General features: G+C 47.6%; 2 protein-coding genes across 2 annotated transcripts; one reads left to right on the forward strand and one right to left on the reverse strand.

The window, feature by feature from the left end:
• Nucleotides 1-207: 207 nt before the first annotated feature.
• Nucleotides 208-3,818, reverse strand: LOC123166579 (mediator of RNA polymerase II transcription subunit 17). The gene is made up of 8 exons (XM_044584394.1): nucleotides 3,457-3,818; nucleotides 3,186-3,384; nucleotides 2,969-3,085; nucleotides 2,714-2,799; nucleotides 2,244-2,628; nucleotides 1,626-2,090; nucleotides 1,208-1,531; nucleotides 208-820 (listed from the first exon to the last, which is right to left on the reverse strand). Exons 1-8 carry the CDS (start codon nucleotides 3,552-3,554, stop codon nucleotides 485-487), a joined length of 2,010 nt encoding a protein of 669 aa, XP_044440329.1. The 5' UTR covers nucleotides 3,555-3,818; the 3' UTR covers nucleotides 208-484.
• An 8,351-nt stretch (nucleotides 3,819-12,169) lies between these two features.
• On the forward strand, nucleotides 12,170-16,178 carry LOC123167490 (L-ascorbate oxidase homolog). Its single transcript, XM_044585327.1, has 8 exons — nucleotides 12,170-12,649; nucleotides 12,733-12,842; nucleotides 14,059-14,329; nucleotides 14,424-14,526; nucleotides 14,638-14,986; nucleotides 15,110-15,475; nucleotides 15,576-15,654; nucleotides 15,724-16,178. The coding sequence occupies exons 1-8, from the start codon at nucleotides 12,512-12,514 to the stop codon at nucleotides 15,934-15,936; spliced, it is 1,629 nt and encodes a 542-aa protein (XP_044441262.1). The 5' UTR covers nucleotides 12,170-12,511; the 3' UTR covers nucleotides 15,937-16,178.
• The last annotated feature ends 103 nt before the right edge of the window (nucleotides 16,179-16,281 follow it).

Here is a 16,281-nt window from a genome sequence, read left to right on the forward strand (position 1 = left end):
GGCATGCTCATGATCTTGTAACAATTCCGATGAACATCGCTGATCAATAAAGCAATGCAGTTTCCCTAAAGAAATGCAATTATCCCGCCTGATTGAACGCGTCCAAAATTTCCAGGAAGCCTAACAGATTCATTTTTTCTTAAGCAAGAGAGGCAAAAGATTGCGCAAGTAGGGAGGGAGTCTCAGATATATTATATATAGATGGCATCAATTGTATGAGAATACAGTGCTAGCTTGTGTTTTCTGAATCTAAGATCAACTCTAGAGCAAGTACCAACTTGTAACAGATTGATTTGCCCACAAACTATCCTTAGGGTGCCAAAAAAGAGGTCTAAATTTTGGAACCTTCTCACTGATGCTACCAACTAGTCCAACGTGCTTTCCTTAATTCAACGGCTTATGCCTCTGACAACTCCAGATCCAGCATCAGTCAGTCAGTGCGCACAGTAAGAAACGAATCCAGAGCTGCTGCACACTTCTATCATCATCTCAGCGGGTGGGCGCCGGTGCCACACAGGTTGATGAGGTCCATGAGGGTGGAGTAGAGCACCTCCAGGGACAGGTACCCCAGGAACCTGCACTTCTCCTCCGCCCAGGGGTCGTCCGCCGCCAGCGCCTTCCTGTCCTCCTCCGCCGGTTGGTCCACCGTCAGGTACCACGACACGCACCCATAAGCATCGTCTGGGTCGACGTGCGCCACCAGGCCCAGCGTCGTGTCGCCGTGGTCCAGGTCAAAGTAGAGACCTAAAAAGTCCCTCGTCACACTCGTCCCCAGGACCTGCGCCTCCTCGTGGAGCCAGCTTATCACCTGGCTCGCCACCTGCAGATACATACATATATGTGCAGATGATCATCATGAAGTAGATCTTGAAGCAACACTTCTATTGTAAAATGGAAGCATGGCAAAGATCCTAAAATGTATCATCATATGTATTCTCTGCAGTCTGCTCTGAAGCCATACTGGAACTCAACACTTTCTACTAGTCAGAGAAACTTGGATGGAGTGCAGGGACTTGAACAATGAACATTGTAGCCAATCACAGGGCACTTGCATTTAATAAATTTGATCATGATATGGTCAAGTGGTTCATGCGCTATCCAGGCACACCCTTCTGAATCATAAATACTCCCAACAGTAGTAACATTGGTAAACTAATCTAGCCATGATAGAAGGATAATAACTCAAGAAGTTTCATCACAAGTTTACCTGCTGCAGAACCATCGTTGGGAGGTCCTCCAAGTCACAGCTGTAACTGTTTATCAGATACCCATCCGAGAGCTTCCTGGTCAACGATCCAGCAATGCTCGGAGAACCTTCGCCCAACAAACTTATCTGGCCATCCTTCAAGACAATCTTCGTGTTGAACTGTGTCCTGGAAGATTTGTATTTAGGCTCACCATTGTCCGAAGGCTTCGTGAGTCGGTCAGCAGCCAAAATAGGCTGCGGGACTCTTAGGCAGATAGACCAGGAAGAAGTTCGAGAATGCCATGTAGGAAGGGACTGCAGATGGAGATACGGAACCCTGCTAACCTGCACTAGTAAAAAGGAAGTTAGATACCCCAGTCTATACCCATGGTATATTATACTGCTGCATTGATGAACAGAAAAAAAAAAGTAGGTATACCACACTCTCCAGCTCCAGCTGCACTTTATTTGAAAATATTTTATGAGCAACTGTCATGCAGAAATGGCCTAGCAAGCCACACTCATCACCTGCAGGCTCTGCAGTGTGAGCAGGACTCTGGTAGCGAACAATATTACGATATTTGTCTCTGACTTTCTTAAGAATGTTGTCATGGAACATATGTAGCAGGTAAATCTCCAGACTTTTCGGGCTAAGAAACCCTGAGGCGCCACTTTTTAAAGGCTCCTGCTTCCCATTGGTGGTGGCTAACACAAGATTCGCCTCTGAATTAGTGTGCTCTTCATGGCCCACCATTTCTGAGTCACTATCCTGTCCAGAAATCGCAAGTGAAAGGCACAACAAACTCTCCTGGCCAATGGCTAATTGGAGAAAATCCTCACGCATTCCAGTTACGTTGATGCCTTGAGTTTGGACAAATGTCTCACGGATCACCATATCAAATACCTACAGAGGCATACATTTAGCTAAGCAGAAGGTAGTATGGTAGATAAAGAATGACGAATCGAGAGGGAAAAATTTGTCACAGCAATAAATTTTCATGGAACTCTAGCTGGTCAAAAAGACAGGGTATGCAATAATCAAAAGCATTTAGACAACCTGCTCCTCAAATATTGACTTGTGGATATTGCGGAAAATGGAATGCGCTTGTTTGACAGACTTATTGACATCATCATTCTCCGAGGCATCATCTTCCGCTGCAGAAGAAGTGGTGCTTGAGATACCTTTCGCTTTGGAAGCGTAGCCTTCCGCGCCGCTGGCACTGTCCCCAAGAAACTGAACGCTCAAGAAACGGCACGACTTTTGTGGGACATGTACAGACAAAATACCCGACGAGTCCTGATCGATTGGAACCAAAGGCAATGATGACAATCGGGACATTGCTGTCGTGTCCAACTGAGAAGTGTCAACTACATCAAACATGAAGCTGTTGCTTCCTGGAGCATTCCCACGCTGCCTCTTAACTTTCCAGTTCTGCTGCAACCTGCCAATCCAACAACACTGGTTATGGTACAAACATCACTACTTAGGTGATAGCTGAAATTCACAATTCCTGAAAGAAGATGAACCTGATCAATGAGCCGTAGAACCTAGCCTCCTTCTGGAACTGCTGCTCCATCGTTTTGGCCGATTGCTTGAAGTACTGTCCCAGATGCTGAGATTGCAGAACAGAGCATAATAATTAGGGTCTATGGTGTAAGTTCAAACATGAACTACTCCAAACATCTTTTATTGCAGTTTACTTCTACTCCCATTTTGTCTGTCTTGTACTAACTGGATACAAATGTTCTATTAGTTCCTACTGCAGACTAACAGGGGCATACCCGAAGGCGCTGGAGTTTGGTGGCGGCGGAGACGGCCATGTCGACGAGGACTTCGTCCGGCAGCGGCTTGGGCTTGGAGATGGTCGCCGCCACGGCCACGGTATCGTTCGCCTCGACCTGCATTGTTATCCATCCATAATAACCAGGAACATCATCGCATCCAACATACGAGGGCGTCATCGGGCCGAGATGCGGACGAACGGAGATGTGGGCGGACCGCGGAGATGAGGTCGAGGACGACGGTGAGCTCCTGCTGCGCCAGCTGCAGGCTCTCGTGGAGGCCCTGCCATGGCCAGGCCTTGTGGGCGGCGTCCTCGGCCGCCGCCTTCTTGGCCTTCTTGGCGTCCCGCTCGACGACCCAGGAGAAGTCGACGCGGCGGATCGCCGCCAGCCGCTGTGCCTCGCTGCTGCCGTCCCTGCGGCCGCGTGCTCACCGGTGAGCAGGCGATTTGGATCGAGGGAAGGGAAGGGGGAGGAGGGGGGCTTACGGCGGGTAGTGCTCGTTGCCGGCCTCGTCGGTGGCCTCGAGGCGCTTGATGGGGAGCTTGTCGAAGTCCAGCCGCAGGTCGTCGCCCATGGCCGCCATCTCTGCCCCCTGCTCCTTGATTGATGGGGGGCGAGCGAGTGGGTGCTGAATCGGAGGAAGGGGGGTAGGGATTGGGGGACCGACGCAGCCTGACTTTGGGCTGGGCTCCCGTCTCGAGGCCAAGAGTGGTGGGTGGTGGCCGCCGGCGAGGGGCGCGGCGGCCGGCGGGATCGGGCGACGACCGGAGTTTGCCGGCGAGCGAGGGTTTGGGGGAGCGTCTTTGTCTCGCTTGTGGCTGTAGTGGGCCGGCCCAGTTTGCTCCGTTCGTTTTCGCACGTTTGCTTCTTGGTTCGTTCGATGGAGTCGTACGGCTGTCCTGACGTTCATTCGTTCGTTCTTATTTTTTTCTCTTCTGTTTCTATTTTGAAAATATTCTCAAGACATACTCCCTCCGTCCCAAAATAAGTGTCTCAACTTTGTAGTGTAAAAAAATTTGGGACGGAGGGAGTATATTTCAACAAATTAATTTAGTTAAAAAGTTAAAACGTTCATCACGCATTTAGAAAAAATTCATGTAGTGTAAAAAATTTGTTTGTGACATCTTCAAAACTATTTCTGCAATGTAATCTATTAAAATTTACAATATATTTTAATATATAAAAATGTATTGTACCATTCGATCAATGTTTGATTAAATTTAAAGAAAATGTTCACGGATTAAAAAATATATGCTCGTGACATATTTTAAAATGTTATAGTACAATGTAAAAAAATATTTGTGTAACTTTCAAAAAAATAGTACCATTAAAATATATGAATGAAATTTAAAAATAATGTTCTAACACTTAACAAAATGTTTGGTACGTTTTAAAAAAACGTTTAACATGTATGTGTACTCGAAAAATGTTCAACGGTGTATCTGGAAAATGTTTCACCTATATTAAAGAAAATCTTTAACGTATATCCAAAAATTAAACATGTATTTGAAAACTGTTTAACATTTATTTAAAAAATGAGCAAAATGTATTTGAGGAAATTTTCAACATGTATCAAAATATTCCCAATGTATTAAAAAATGTACAACGTGTATTAAAAAATTTACATGTATTTGAAAAAAAAATAACCCAAAGAAACCAAATAAAACCGATACAGAAAACACACTATAACAAAAGGAAATACTACGCAAAAGCCTGTAAAACAAGTTCATATAAGATTCCCAAAACCATTTCAGAAAAGGTACATTGGGCCGGCCCGTCTTGGAATAGGTGAGACATAGCCCTGGTGAGGGTTTGGACCTGGGAGTTGACAGTGATGGTGGTGAGAACTAAACCAGGCCGGGACGAACCGCCGAGGAAGGTTAGTTGTCAAACGGTCGATTTTGTTCATGTAGGAACAACACGTTTTATTTGTAATTCAGCCATGCCATGATTTTTGTGTATGCGTGTGGGGATTTAGCTAAGCTTTTTAAGAGCAATTCATCTATGATTTTGAAGAATAATTCAGCTATATGGGAATAATCTGATTTTTATTATGCAAAACGGTAGCCAAGGCCAAGATTTGGCTATGCTTTTTAATTCAACTGTACTGGGCCGGAATTATCCGGAATTGGTTAAAGCTTGGCCTTGGGTGCAAAAAAGAACGAAAACACCAACGCCCACACGTGTGGCATCTTGCACATCGCCCACGCCTCCTTTACCACTCATTTTGCCACATCTGAACAAATGACATCAGCAAGAGTCTTTTTGGTTTTCGGCTTAAAAATGTTTAATCTCCTAATTAAAAAGTTGAATTAAAAATCCGTTTTCATCATTAAATACGTCTCGACAAAAAAAAATTGCCCTAAAGTGGCCATGATGTTTACACTGTAGTTGTCATAGTGCTTAAACTAAAGTTGCCATATGGCAATTTCAATTTGTAGAGCATGGCAATTTTAGTATTTTGATGATGGCAACTGCAGTACGTTGACCATGAATTTTTTTTTATGAACCATGGCAATTTTAAGTGCATGTATCATGGCAATTTTAGTTTATGATTCATGGCAAGTCTAGTTTCTTAATTCCCTGTTTTATAAATGTCAAATTTTACTTTTAAATGTAGAAGAAAATAGCTGAGACATATCATGGCAACTTCAGTGTAAACACCATGGCAATTCATGTGCAATAGACATGGCAACTTTTGACCCAAAAAATTCGTCGAAATATATTGATATGAGATCTAGTTTCGAAGATCTCGTCATGAGGGATTTAATGGTGAAAACGGATCTTCAATCGGATTTTTTATTTAAAAGATAAAACATTTTAAAATCTGGAAATCCAAAAAGATTCCCATATGCATGCATGCGGTGACGTGGCGCAGTCTGTGTATTATAGGGCGTGTGGGCGTTAGCATTGTCCGAAAAGAATCCTATGAAGAAACAGTCTGAGGTTGGATAAGTAGAACCTATGCAGCAGGAGGGGTTTTCAAAAGTCTCCCACGCATTGTAATTATAAAGATGATTCATGTAATTGTACCTTCAAATCTCCCACGGAGGGAGTACTCTAGTATGGAAACAACTAGTAGTACATTAACTTGTCACTTGTGGAGCCAGCCATTCAGTTGCTACCGATCAACACAAGCACATTCATGTTAAATTCCTCCTAGGATCAATGCATGCATTGCAATTCATTCAGGTCTAGCATGATGAATAATCCTGCTCATGTTGCCAATAGAAATTGCGGCACTACTCGCAATCAAAATCCCACCACAAAAACGAAGATACTAAGGCCCTGTTCGGAGTCCCGCCACTCCACCACTCCGCTCCCGGAGCTGGAGTTAAAAGGCATGGAACTAGGAAACGTATGCTCCGACTCCTCATATTTTTAGGAGCTGGAGTGACTCCGAACAGGGCCTAAGAGGCAGCACAAAACAGTGTTGTCTAGAGATGCCTAACCATGACGGTTGCCGCCTTCTCTCTGGTGAGATCTCCATCTCCCTCTTCCTCTGGTGAGCTCGCCCTTAACCTCACGGCCCCTTCTTCTACCCCCGATATTGATGGCTCCCTCCATATCTCCACCTCTCGTCCTCCTCGGATGGAGGCCTCATTGCCGCGTGTATACCTCAACCTAGACCTCACTAGTTGGGTGTGTTGATGGAGTCGATTTCGGCAGATCTCGAGTAAGGGATCCCGAACTAGTAGCCTAGATGTGATGGTAACATGGACACGAGGTTTACCTAGATTCGGGCTCTCCGAAGAGATAAAACCCTACATCCTGCTTTGTGTTGTATTGATTTGGATGGAGTACGAAGTACAAGTTGATCTACCATTAGATTGTTGTGTGTTGTCTACGAGCCCTACCCATTGATTTATATAGGTACCGTGTGTCTAGGGTTATAGTTAGGTTGGCCGTATAGAAGGTAAAACATGTTGTAGACGACCTCTAAATCTTGAAGAATGCACCAAGTCTTTGGGAATATTTCTTCTACGTGCCATGGGCCCTCTTTTGATGGCCTACTAGTGAACTGCCATGGGTGTCCTCGGCCTGGCCAACCTGAGCGTGAGACGATGTGGTGAGTGAGCCCTAATCCAGGACACCATCAAGCGTCTGGTGATCCACAACACTGATTTCGTTCGGGGAAGGCTCGTGTTCATGTGTCCTGACGGCATCGCGTACAAGGGGTTGTCGTTCGTCCTCCCGAGCACGAGTAAGGACGACATCATGTCAATCACCTCATCGCAGGCAAATGGATAAGTTCCGGAAGATGACCCTCGATGCGTAAACATATTACACTTTTACATTGTTTAAAAGAAGTTACAGGGCAAGAAGTTCAAGTTGTGTCCAAACATTTTTTTCCGGCACATGAAGTTTCAAATGAACACACAATACATTCTATACCGTGTACAAACCATAATCGTATGTGATATCAGTAATGAATTATGGCTTGTGCGTGTGATTGTATCCACAGCCCATTAAGGATCAAACCACGGATTGTATCCACAGCCTATATATTGTACTATTCATGTTTCCTAAAACCATGCTTCAAAGAGAAACCAAGCTTGTAGTCTGACCGGATCGGTGCGTCTCTTTACCTGAACCGAGGCGGACTCTGCTCTGCCGCCCGGAGCCGGATTCCGAGTCCTCTGCTACGTAGCTCGACTTCGTCGCACTACAAATTCAGCAGCAACCCGTCCGCTTCGTTCCACCGCCGATCACAGCCTTTTCCTTTCCCTACGTACACGAGTGCGCTCTGCTCGGCCGATTCGATCGTTCTCCACGAACAGGGAAGCCGGCGGCTACGAGAGACTCGTACCAGTGCCTCCAAGATGGCCGGCGGCCCGCTAGCGCGAGCAGAGTCACGGTCTCAGCAGTACGACGACGAGCAGCAGCTCGACGACCGGCAGTTCGACGAGCTGTGTCAGCGATATGCGCCCTCGCATCTTTCTGCCCACCTGGCCGCCGCGCCGGCCGTCGCTCAGAAGACGATCCTCGAGATCCGTTTCGACGAGGGTTACCCGGAGTTCTCGGACGCCACCAGCCACAACGGCGTCGGGGTGGACGAAGCGACGAAGACCGCAGGCGGTGCAGAGACGACGATGAGTCGTCGGATGAGGAAGAAGCTGGCCCCGCCCGTGCTGTCTAGATTAGTTTGAACTACTACTGTATTTCTTTTGAACAGTCGTGGTGTCTCAATTTCAGTTAGCTAGCTAGTTTTGGTCTTGCAGAACTGAGATCCGAGCGAGATAGATGAACTGGTGTCTCTCGTTGAACGAAATTAGGCCGAGGTGTAAGCAGACATCGGAAGTTATTTCAATTTACAGAGTTTCTCACTCGCAAATTTTTTTTACAGAGCTTCTGGTTTATGGAATTAAAGAACTTGGAAATTATAATCTGTTTTGAACTCAATTTCAAATGTTGGTGTTTTTTATAGATTTGTCCATATTTACCATTTTGCTAAAAGAGGTCCGCATCGTGATTCACAAATCCTTTCAAGTTTATGTACCGAAGCACACTTTCTTCTTTTCCGAGCACTGACCTGGCCGTCCGCGGACGGCTTGATTTGAGGGGTGACGGCAAGTCCACGCATATAAGACCGATTTAAGGAGTCCAACTAAGCCATGTTTTTTGTTTCCGGACACTGACCAGGCCGTCCATCCGATCAATCAGTTGGGAGCCCGGCCGTAGATGCTCTCAGGGCATCTACAATGCTAGGAGCTTACATAGGCGCTTATAGACAAAATAATAAATAAGTAAAAATCTGAAACACACCTAAGCGCCTCATCCCTCAACGCTAGACACTAATTAACTAAACAACGTGGACGCTAAGTACTGGAAGGAAAATGACCAAGCGCCGGGTGCATGATTTGGCGTCGATGCCAGGGTTGACACCAGGATTACACCCGGCAACCGCTAATCTGCCGGGATTACGAACCTGGCGCCTGGCCTAAGCGTCCAGCAATGGAGATGCCCTCATGCAACAAAGTATTTCCCTCTTGTAGTTTTAACCCGTGTGGCTGATGGCCATGTCAGTTGGTGAGCCAATGTGTGTGGCTGGCAAGCAATACGATCGGGGGGTCGGGACCCGGGAGCGCGGGGGTGCCGGCAAGCGGCGTAGGTCGCAGTTGCGTGCCCACATGTGGCCGATGGCCCTCTGCGGCTGCCGGCTGATCGAACGCACTCGCGGGCGTCCCCAGCCGCTGCCTGCGCCGGCGACGTCAGACGACGCCTGCCTCCGTAGCTGGTCCCCCGTCGATTGTCCGGCTAGCCCCGGCGCAAACGGGTTCGGGCAATAGGCCGGCGTCGGCCGGAGTCTCCGAGAGCTAGCAGGCAGAGACGTGATTGATTCAGTACAACCCATCGTGCTTGCTGCGTAGAGATTCCCGCCGATGGGTCGACACGGATGGGCTGGGTCGAAGTGGCGAACGATTAGCCTGTAGCGGTTTGCTCGTCGAAACGCGTTTTGATTCTTGGGCGATCGTGCGAGCAAACGCATGTCGGTCCCTGCTGAGGGGAGGGGGGGGGGGGGGGGGGGGGGGGGGGGGGGGGGCGTGGTGGGCGTCTCGAGGCACAAGCGACGGAACGTGGAGGATGATTAGTCCAGGCCTCTAGGGTTTAGTTAATTAATTTCTATGCAGATCACGTTCGGGCGTGCCGTCGTACGGTCGGCAGCAATCAAATCGTCCTTCGTCCTTTTCTCTCCGTCTCCGTCTGATCATTAGGCGCTTTCGCGCCAGGGGCGGATCCAATGCGGAGCCAAATAGTCTTTTTACAGGTTTGCTTTAGCACATCTAGATGTGTCCTATATATTGTACTTCTATATTTAAGTCTTATGTCATTGATTTTACGTAGAGTATTTTGCTTTTGTTTTATGTTTGATTGAGTCACTTAGATGTCCAATACTTAGCGCTTCCTAGACAAACTCAGTTGGCTAATAAAAAAGATACTACCTCCGTCCTGATTTATTGGTCGGCGTAGTACATAGTTCAAACGACATCACAAATCTAAAGGTTTTCATGATTAATCCGAAATGCTCCATGATTTATCGCGACAACGACCGGGCAGACTATGACTTGCCGGGGTGGCGTCTCGGGTGGCAAAGATGCCAGAGGATGGTGCACCGGGCGTGTGAAGAGGATGTATGTGAACACGGACACAACAGAGGAGAGGAGAAGAGAGCACCCAGGGGTAGGGCTGCAAAAAAATCTCGAGGCTCGTGAGCCGCTCGAGATCGACTCATTTTTTGCTCGACTTGAGATCGAATCGGAAAGAAACAAGCTGAGTACGAACACTTTCTATAGCTCGGTCGAGAAACAAGCCGATCTTGAGCCAATCCTAGCTCGCTCGATTTTAGCTCAATGGCTCGGCATAATATCATTATGTTGAATGATCATGACATATATTAAATGGAAATAGGATAATTTATTACCTTATAGGTCGTATAGGATTTTTCTCCATTTTATTTACCAGCAAACATGGAAGCTTAATTAGCTGTAGAAAAACTTTAGGGCTTATTATGGTATGTGGTCAGCCGTGTGTTAAATATCTTTCATTTCTGGCAAAAGTTCTCAAGCATATCGTTTTTCTTTTCTTTCATCCACCAAGATAAGCTGATGTACCTTCGGTTGGAATTAGCCTTTTTTTTCACTTTCACGTCATCTAGTTGGTACTATAGTTTATAAACAAATGAAGGATCTCTGGATAATGTTTTGATTGGAATACTATTTTGTAGTGCTTTTTTATGTCATGTTGTGCCTTATCTAGTTGAAATAATAGTTGTAGATTTTATATTTTTTATTGTCTCATTTAGCTCGAAACTAGCTCAAGACCACTCGAAAGCGTTACAAGCTGAGCATGAGTCATGTTCTACAGCTCGACCTTGAGCTTCACTCAATATGAGCTCGCTCGAATTTTAGTATGAGTTGAGCTGCGCCATGTCCAACACGCTCGAACTCGACTCGTTTGCAGCCCTACCCAGGGGCGAGGGGCTAACTTGGGAGGGTGTGAGATACAACTGGATTGTCGAGTCTGGCGTGATGAACGTATCTGAACCATAATTTAAAAACTGAACCGGCTGTCGAACCGGTGAGGCTATCGGATTAGGTTTACCGATGGGATTGTCAGTTGAATTGGTTCAATAGCGACAAAAAATCAGAATATTTAAGTTATTTTTCTAAAAGATTGAAACTCAGATCAAATGAATACAAGTAATATTCATTGTAATCAAATTATTAAATTATAATTTGTAGCTAGCCCAGTTGGTTGGTCTTTAGGCGTGCGGTGGCTCAAGGTCAAAGGTTCGACTGCACGCAACTCTGTCCTATGAGCACCTCCGGAAGACCGATCCAACAAATCTTGAGATTGACAAAGTCGCCTCAGGCACCTCAAAGTCGACGGACACACACACCACTGAAAAAACAGAGCGGGAAAACCTAAAATAAATTCAGAAAATATATGTGCACTCATGCCAAATCTATGACTTGAGTTCGAATAAGTTGGTTGCACCACAAGAAATGTAACCATTTAGGGCATGCTGAGTTCACGTGCATGCAGACAGCTATACAACGCGATCATGAAGCATGTAGAATTTGCTCGGAAACAAACAATTGTCATAAGGCTCGTAACACAACTGCATGATCGACATGATTGGTTTGTTGAAGCTTAAAGGACCGCAACATTTAGGGAACGTTCGTCACGAAAGGATGCCATTTGCGAACATTTCCTCTGACAGTTTCAGTTGTAGGAGATGGCATTTTCTTCAAAAAAGCAATACAGTTTTTGGCTTACCATTTGCATGATTTTGATGTGCAGGCGTTCCCTTGTTAAACAGGCATCGCCAAAAGTTGGCAACATTGCGCGAGATTAGCGGAAAGATCTGATAACCGCCCGATCAGTAGGCAGTATATTCAGCAAATGCTAAATATCAGCGTGGCGATTTTTGGGATCCCACAAATCATGCTCACAACAATTTGCCAACTTTATCCCTTGATTCATGGTGGTATCCAAATCATGCCTCAGCCGCGTACGCGCAGGATTTTGCGCCGTTCGCTACGCGTCCCGCCGTTTCCACCCACGCAGCCACGCCCACGTCCCGTGAAGCAGGCCATCGTGCCAACTCACGCCACCACCGCCCTGCCTCAAATCACGAGCAGCGAGCACCACCGTCTCTCTATCTCTCTCCTCCGGCGATGCATGGATCCCATCCCGGCCCCAAATCTAGCAGAGCGCGTACGTCCGCAGACGCACGCATCCTCCCCGTCGCGTCCAGCCAGCCAATCGCCATCACTGCCCCGCAGACCCCGCCTGCGCCTCATTTATATTCTCTCCATCCCTCCTCGCCCGCCCAGCCAGATCGACCGATCCCTTTCCTCCCTGCCACCCTTTGACCCCTGTGCGGCTGCGCCCCCCGCCACCCACCTCGCTCCACTGCACACTCATCACTCCCTTGCTCAGAGGCTGAGGAGGCGAGGGAGCACTGTACCGAAGGTGTCGGCGGCGGCGGTGGTGGGAGTTTGCGCGTGTTGACGAAGGAGACTGGAAGCGGAGATGCCGTCGCCCGCCGCCCTCTGCGTCTTCCTCCTCCTCGCCCTCCTCCTCGCGGCGGCCAGGGCCGAGGACCCCTACCGCTTCTACACCTGGAACGTCACCTTCGGCGACGTCTACCCGCTCGGCGTCAAGCAGCAGGTACGTACGCCGGCATTGCGCTTCTTCTTTTTCTTTCTTCTTCCTGCTCTGTTCTTGGGCTGATGCGCGGCGGGTGGATGCAGGGGATCCTGATCAACGGGCAGTTCCCGGGGCCGCAGATCGACGCCGTCACCAACGACAACATCGTCATCAACGTCTTCAACAACCTGCCCGCCCCCTTCCTCCTCTCCTGGTAATTATTCCATCAATTTTCATTTTCTTCCTGCCCGTACGTTTCCACTGTACGTGTTGGTGCCTCTCCCCAGTTTGGCCACTGTTCATTTCAAGCTCGGCACAGATGCTAGTTCTCTCTCGACGCTGCGTTCCTGCTGGAATGCTGCCGGTCGGCCCATTTCCGAGCTTATCTAACTTCTACAGATATATTCATGTCTTCGCATATATATATATATATATATATATATATATATATATATATATATATATATATATGGTCTAGATTAAGCTGTGAAATCGAAATGTATATACATATGGTCTACATATATGTTTTTTCCCCTTTCTGTTTTTCGGCATTTTTTTTTTACTGAAACTACTGGGTAAATGCCTTTCTTTATTCACACTACTGCCTATGCACATCGTTGCTGGGGCAGAGGAATTGGTTGTCCAAATGTGAACATATGTGCAAGAATATGCCAACTTCCAAGACATCACCTGCAGTGCAAGTGGGCAGTTAAATTTGGTTCAGTAGATCGAGCGGACACATGTGTAAATCTCCATTTAGTAAGCGCCTCGGCACTGGCAGAGCTCGTGACGGATGTCCCTGGGAATGAGCTGTCTCAGCCTCATGGCAGGCAAACAAATGTCAGGATTTGTTTATCTCTAGACCGGATCTGATGCCCTTCTCAGATCCAGTGCCATCTCTATCCTCTCCCAAATAATATCATTTTTTGAACTTCTTTTGGCCGTGCTTTCGCTTTCACCACAGATCAGATCAGTGGTGAACGAAAGAAACAAGTGCACAACTAGTATCAGTGGGCCTAGTGTGTTTTCAGCATTTGGCATGTGCAGCAGGCTGATGCGGTTCCTGGCTTCTTTTGCCTTCCAAGTGTGGCATCCATGTACCTCTTTTTTGTGCCTTATTATCGTGAAGGAAACCACATTATAGCCATAAATTAGATATGGTTCTGCCATAGTAAATTAATATGAAACAGGTATGTAGTTCGTTCTCGAAAAAACGTACGTAGTTCATATATGACGTAGTTAAAGAAACAACTAGTTTTCAGTGTTATCTGTCAGCTAACCATACTGAATTTTAACTGCATTGGTCTCATTGTTACTTGATCTTGAAGCCATTTTGCACGGTGTATGGCAGATGTCAAATTCAAATGCCAAGTTTTGGACTGCACAAAACAATATCGCTTCTTGTCTGACGGTTCATACATACATTGTAGGCAGGGGATTCAGCAGAGGAGGAGCTCATGGCAAGACGGCGTGTACGGCACAAACTGCCCGATTCCTCCGGGGGGCAATTTCACCTACAACATGCAGTTCAAGGACCAGATCGGGAGCTACTACTACTTCCCTTCTCTCGCGTTCCATAAGGCGGCGGGCGGGTACGGCGGCATCAGGGTCCTTAGCCGCCCGAGGATCCCGGTCCCGTTCGATCCCCCTGCCGGTGATTTCACCATATTGGCTGGTGACTGGTTCAAGCTCAACCACACTGTAAGCTTATGTTCTGCTTATGTTTTTGATGTATCAAAGCGCAACATTTCAGGAAAATAATTGAAAACCTGAACTGAAACTTGAAACTCTGCAGGATTTGAAAGGCATTTTGGACAGTGGTAACGACCTTCCCTTCCCTGATGGGCTCCTTATCAATGGCCATGGCTCGAATGGCAACAGGTTCACAGTAGACCAAGGTAAAATTTTCAGTGTAGCAAAGCAGATGTCAAAAATAGCTGACAAGTACTTCATTTTTCGGTAGACAGAGACAGAGTTGTACTGAACTAGCCTGATGTAATCTTTCGCAGGGAAAACATATCGTTTTCGGGTGTCAAACGTCGGCATCTCAACCTCGGTTAACATAAGGATCCAGGGCCATTCCTTGCTCCTGGTGGAGGTGGAGGGATCGCACACCATGCAGAACACCTACTCCTCGCTCGATGTTCACCTCGGCCAGTCCTACTCATTCCTCGTGACGACCAACCAGCCACCCCAGGACTACACCATCGTCGTCTCGACGCGCTTCACCAATCCGGTGCTCACCAACACCGCCATGCTCCATTACAGCAACTCGAATGGCGTCCCTGCGGCGTTGCCGCCTCCCCCGGGGCCGACGATCGAGATCGACTGGTCTCTGAATCAGGCAAGATCAATCCGGTAAGAACGTGAATGACTGTAAAAACTGAAGTCACATATGCTGCTACTCTGAATGACTGAAAAAACTGAAGTCACGTATGCTGCTACTCTGAATGACTGAAACACTCTGAATGATGAACGCAGGTGGAACCTGACGGCGAGCGGACCGAGGCCGAACCCTCAGGGCTCGTACCACTACGGCCAAGTGAACACTACGAGGACGATGAGGCTCGCCAACTCGCGGGTCAGCATCAACGGCAAGCTGAGGTACGCGGTGAACAGCGTGTCCTTTGTGCCGGCTGACACCCCGCTCAAGGTGGCCGACTTCTACAACATCCAGGGGGTGTTCACGCCGGGGAGCATGCCCGACGCCCCGTCCGGCGGCCCCGCGTACCTCCAGACGGCCGTCATGGCGTCCAACATGCGGGACTACGTCGAGGTCGTCTTCGAGAACGCTGAGGGCTCCGTGCAGTCCTGGCACATCGACGGCTACGCCTTCTGGGTCGTCGGGTACGTGCGTTTCACCGCGGCATGCCGCTTCTTGCAGATCATGGGCTTGTCTCCTAGGACACCGATTTGTATGGCTCACCATTGATTTCTGGAACAACAGGATGGACGGAGGGCAGTGGACGCCGGCGAGCCGTCAGAACTACAACCTGAGAGACGCGATCGCTCGGTACACATTGCAGGTATGCTCACCTTCAATGACAAGTAAGCTCTGCAAAGGAACAACTGTGTCTGAACTTTGTGCTTCTTAGGTGTATCCTGGTGCGTGGACGGCGATCTACATGCCGCTGGACAACGTGGGGATGTGGAACGTGAGGTCGGAGAGCTGGGGCAGGCAGTACCTGGGCCAGCAGTTCTACCTGCGGGTCTACTCGCCGGCCAACTCGTGGCGGGACGAGAACCCCATCCCCAAGAACGCGCTCCTCTGCGGCCGCGCCTCCGGCCGCCGGACCAGGCCGCTCTGAAGTCGGTTTTCGTGTCACGAAGGGGTGACTGAATCTGAGAATCAGGTTGCTGAGCTCCAAATTCTTTTGACTGAAAACAGGCTTTGAGATGGTTTGTATTTGTAGCGGCGTGCCGGTGCTATTCGTGATTCTTTTCCTGGAAATTGTAGGCAAAATGTTATGTATGGCAAGCATCTTGCTTGCTCTTGTAGTTTGAACTGCAAAAATGCCTTATATTTAGTTGCAGAGGTAGTACTACATTATTACTTGATGGTATGGATATATGTAATGAACTTGAATTAAACAAGAAAATTAAAAAAAAAACTTGAATTAAACAAGCAAATTGCCAGCGTTTTGTGTGAGTAA

Source organism: Triticum aestivum, chromosome 7D (genome assembly GCF_018294505.1).
Source record: "Triticum aestivum cultivar Chinese Spring chromosome 7D, IWGSC CS RefSeq v2.1, whole genome shotgun sequence".
NCBI lineage: Eukaryota > Viridiplantae > Streptophyta > Magnoliopsida > Poales > Poaceae > Triticum > Triticum aestivum.

Excerpts from the sequence above, each read along its gene's own strand:
- LOC123167490 (XM_044585327.1), top strand. The coding sequence starts at position 12,512 with ATGCCGTCGCCCGCCGCCCTCTGCGTCTTCCTCCTCCTCGCCCTCCTC. Across the intron at positions 12,650-12,732 it reads CGCTCGGCGTCAAGCAGCAG|GGGATCCTGATCAACGGGCA; the intron begins GTACGTACGCCG and ends GGGTGGATGCAG. Across the intron at positions 14,330-14,423 it reads GGTTCAAGCTCAACCACACT|GATTTGAAAGGCATTTTGGA; the intron begins GTAAGCTTATGT and ends GAAACTCTGCAG.
- LOC123166579 (XM_044584394.1), bottom strand. The coding sequence starts at position 3,554 with ATGGCGGCCATGGGCGACGACCTGCGGCTGGACTTCGACAAGCTCCCC. Across the intron at positions 1,532-1,625 it reads AGCTGGAGCTGGAGAGTGTG|GTTAGCAGGGTTCCGTATCT; the intron begins GTATACCTACTT and ends TTACTAGTGCAG. Across the intron at positions 821-1,207 it reads CAACGATGGTTCTGCAGCAG|GTGGCGAGCCAGGTGATAAG; the intron begins GTAAACTTGTGA and ends ATGTATCTGCAG.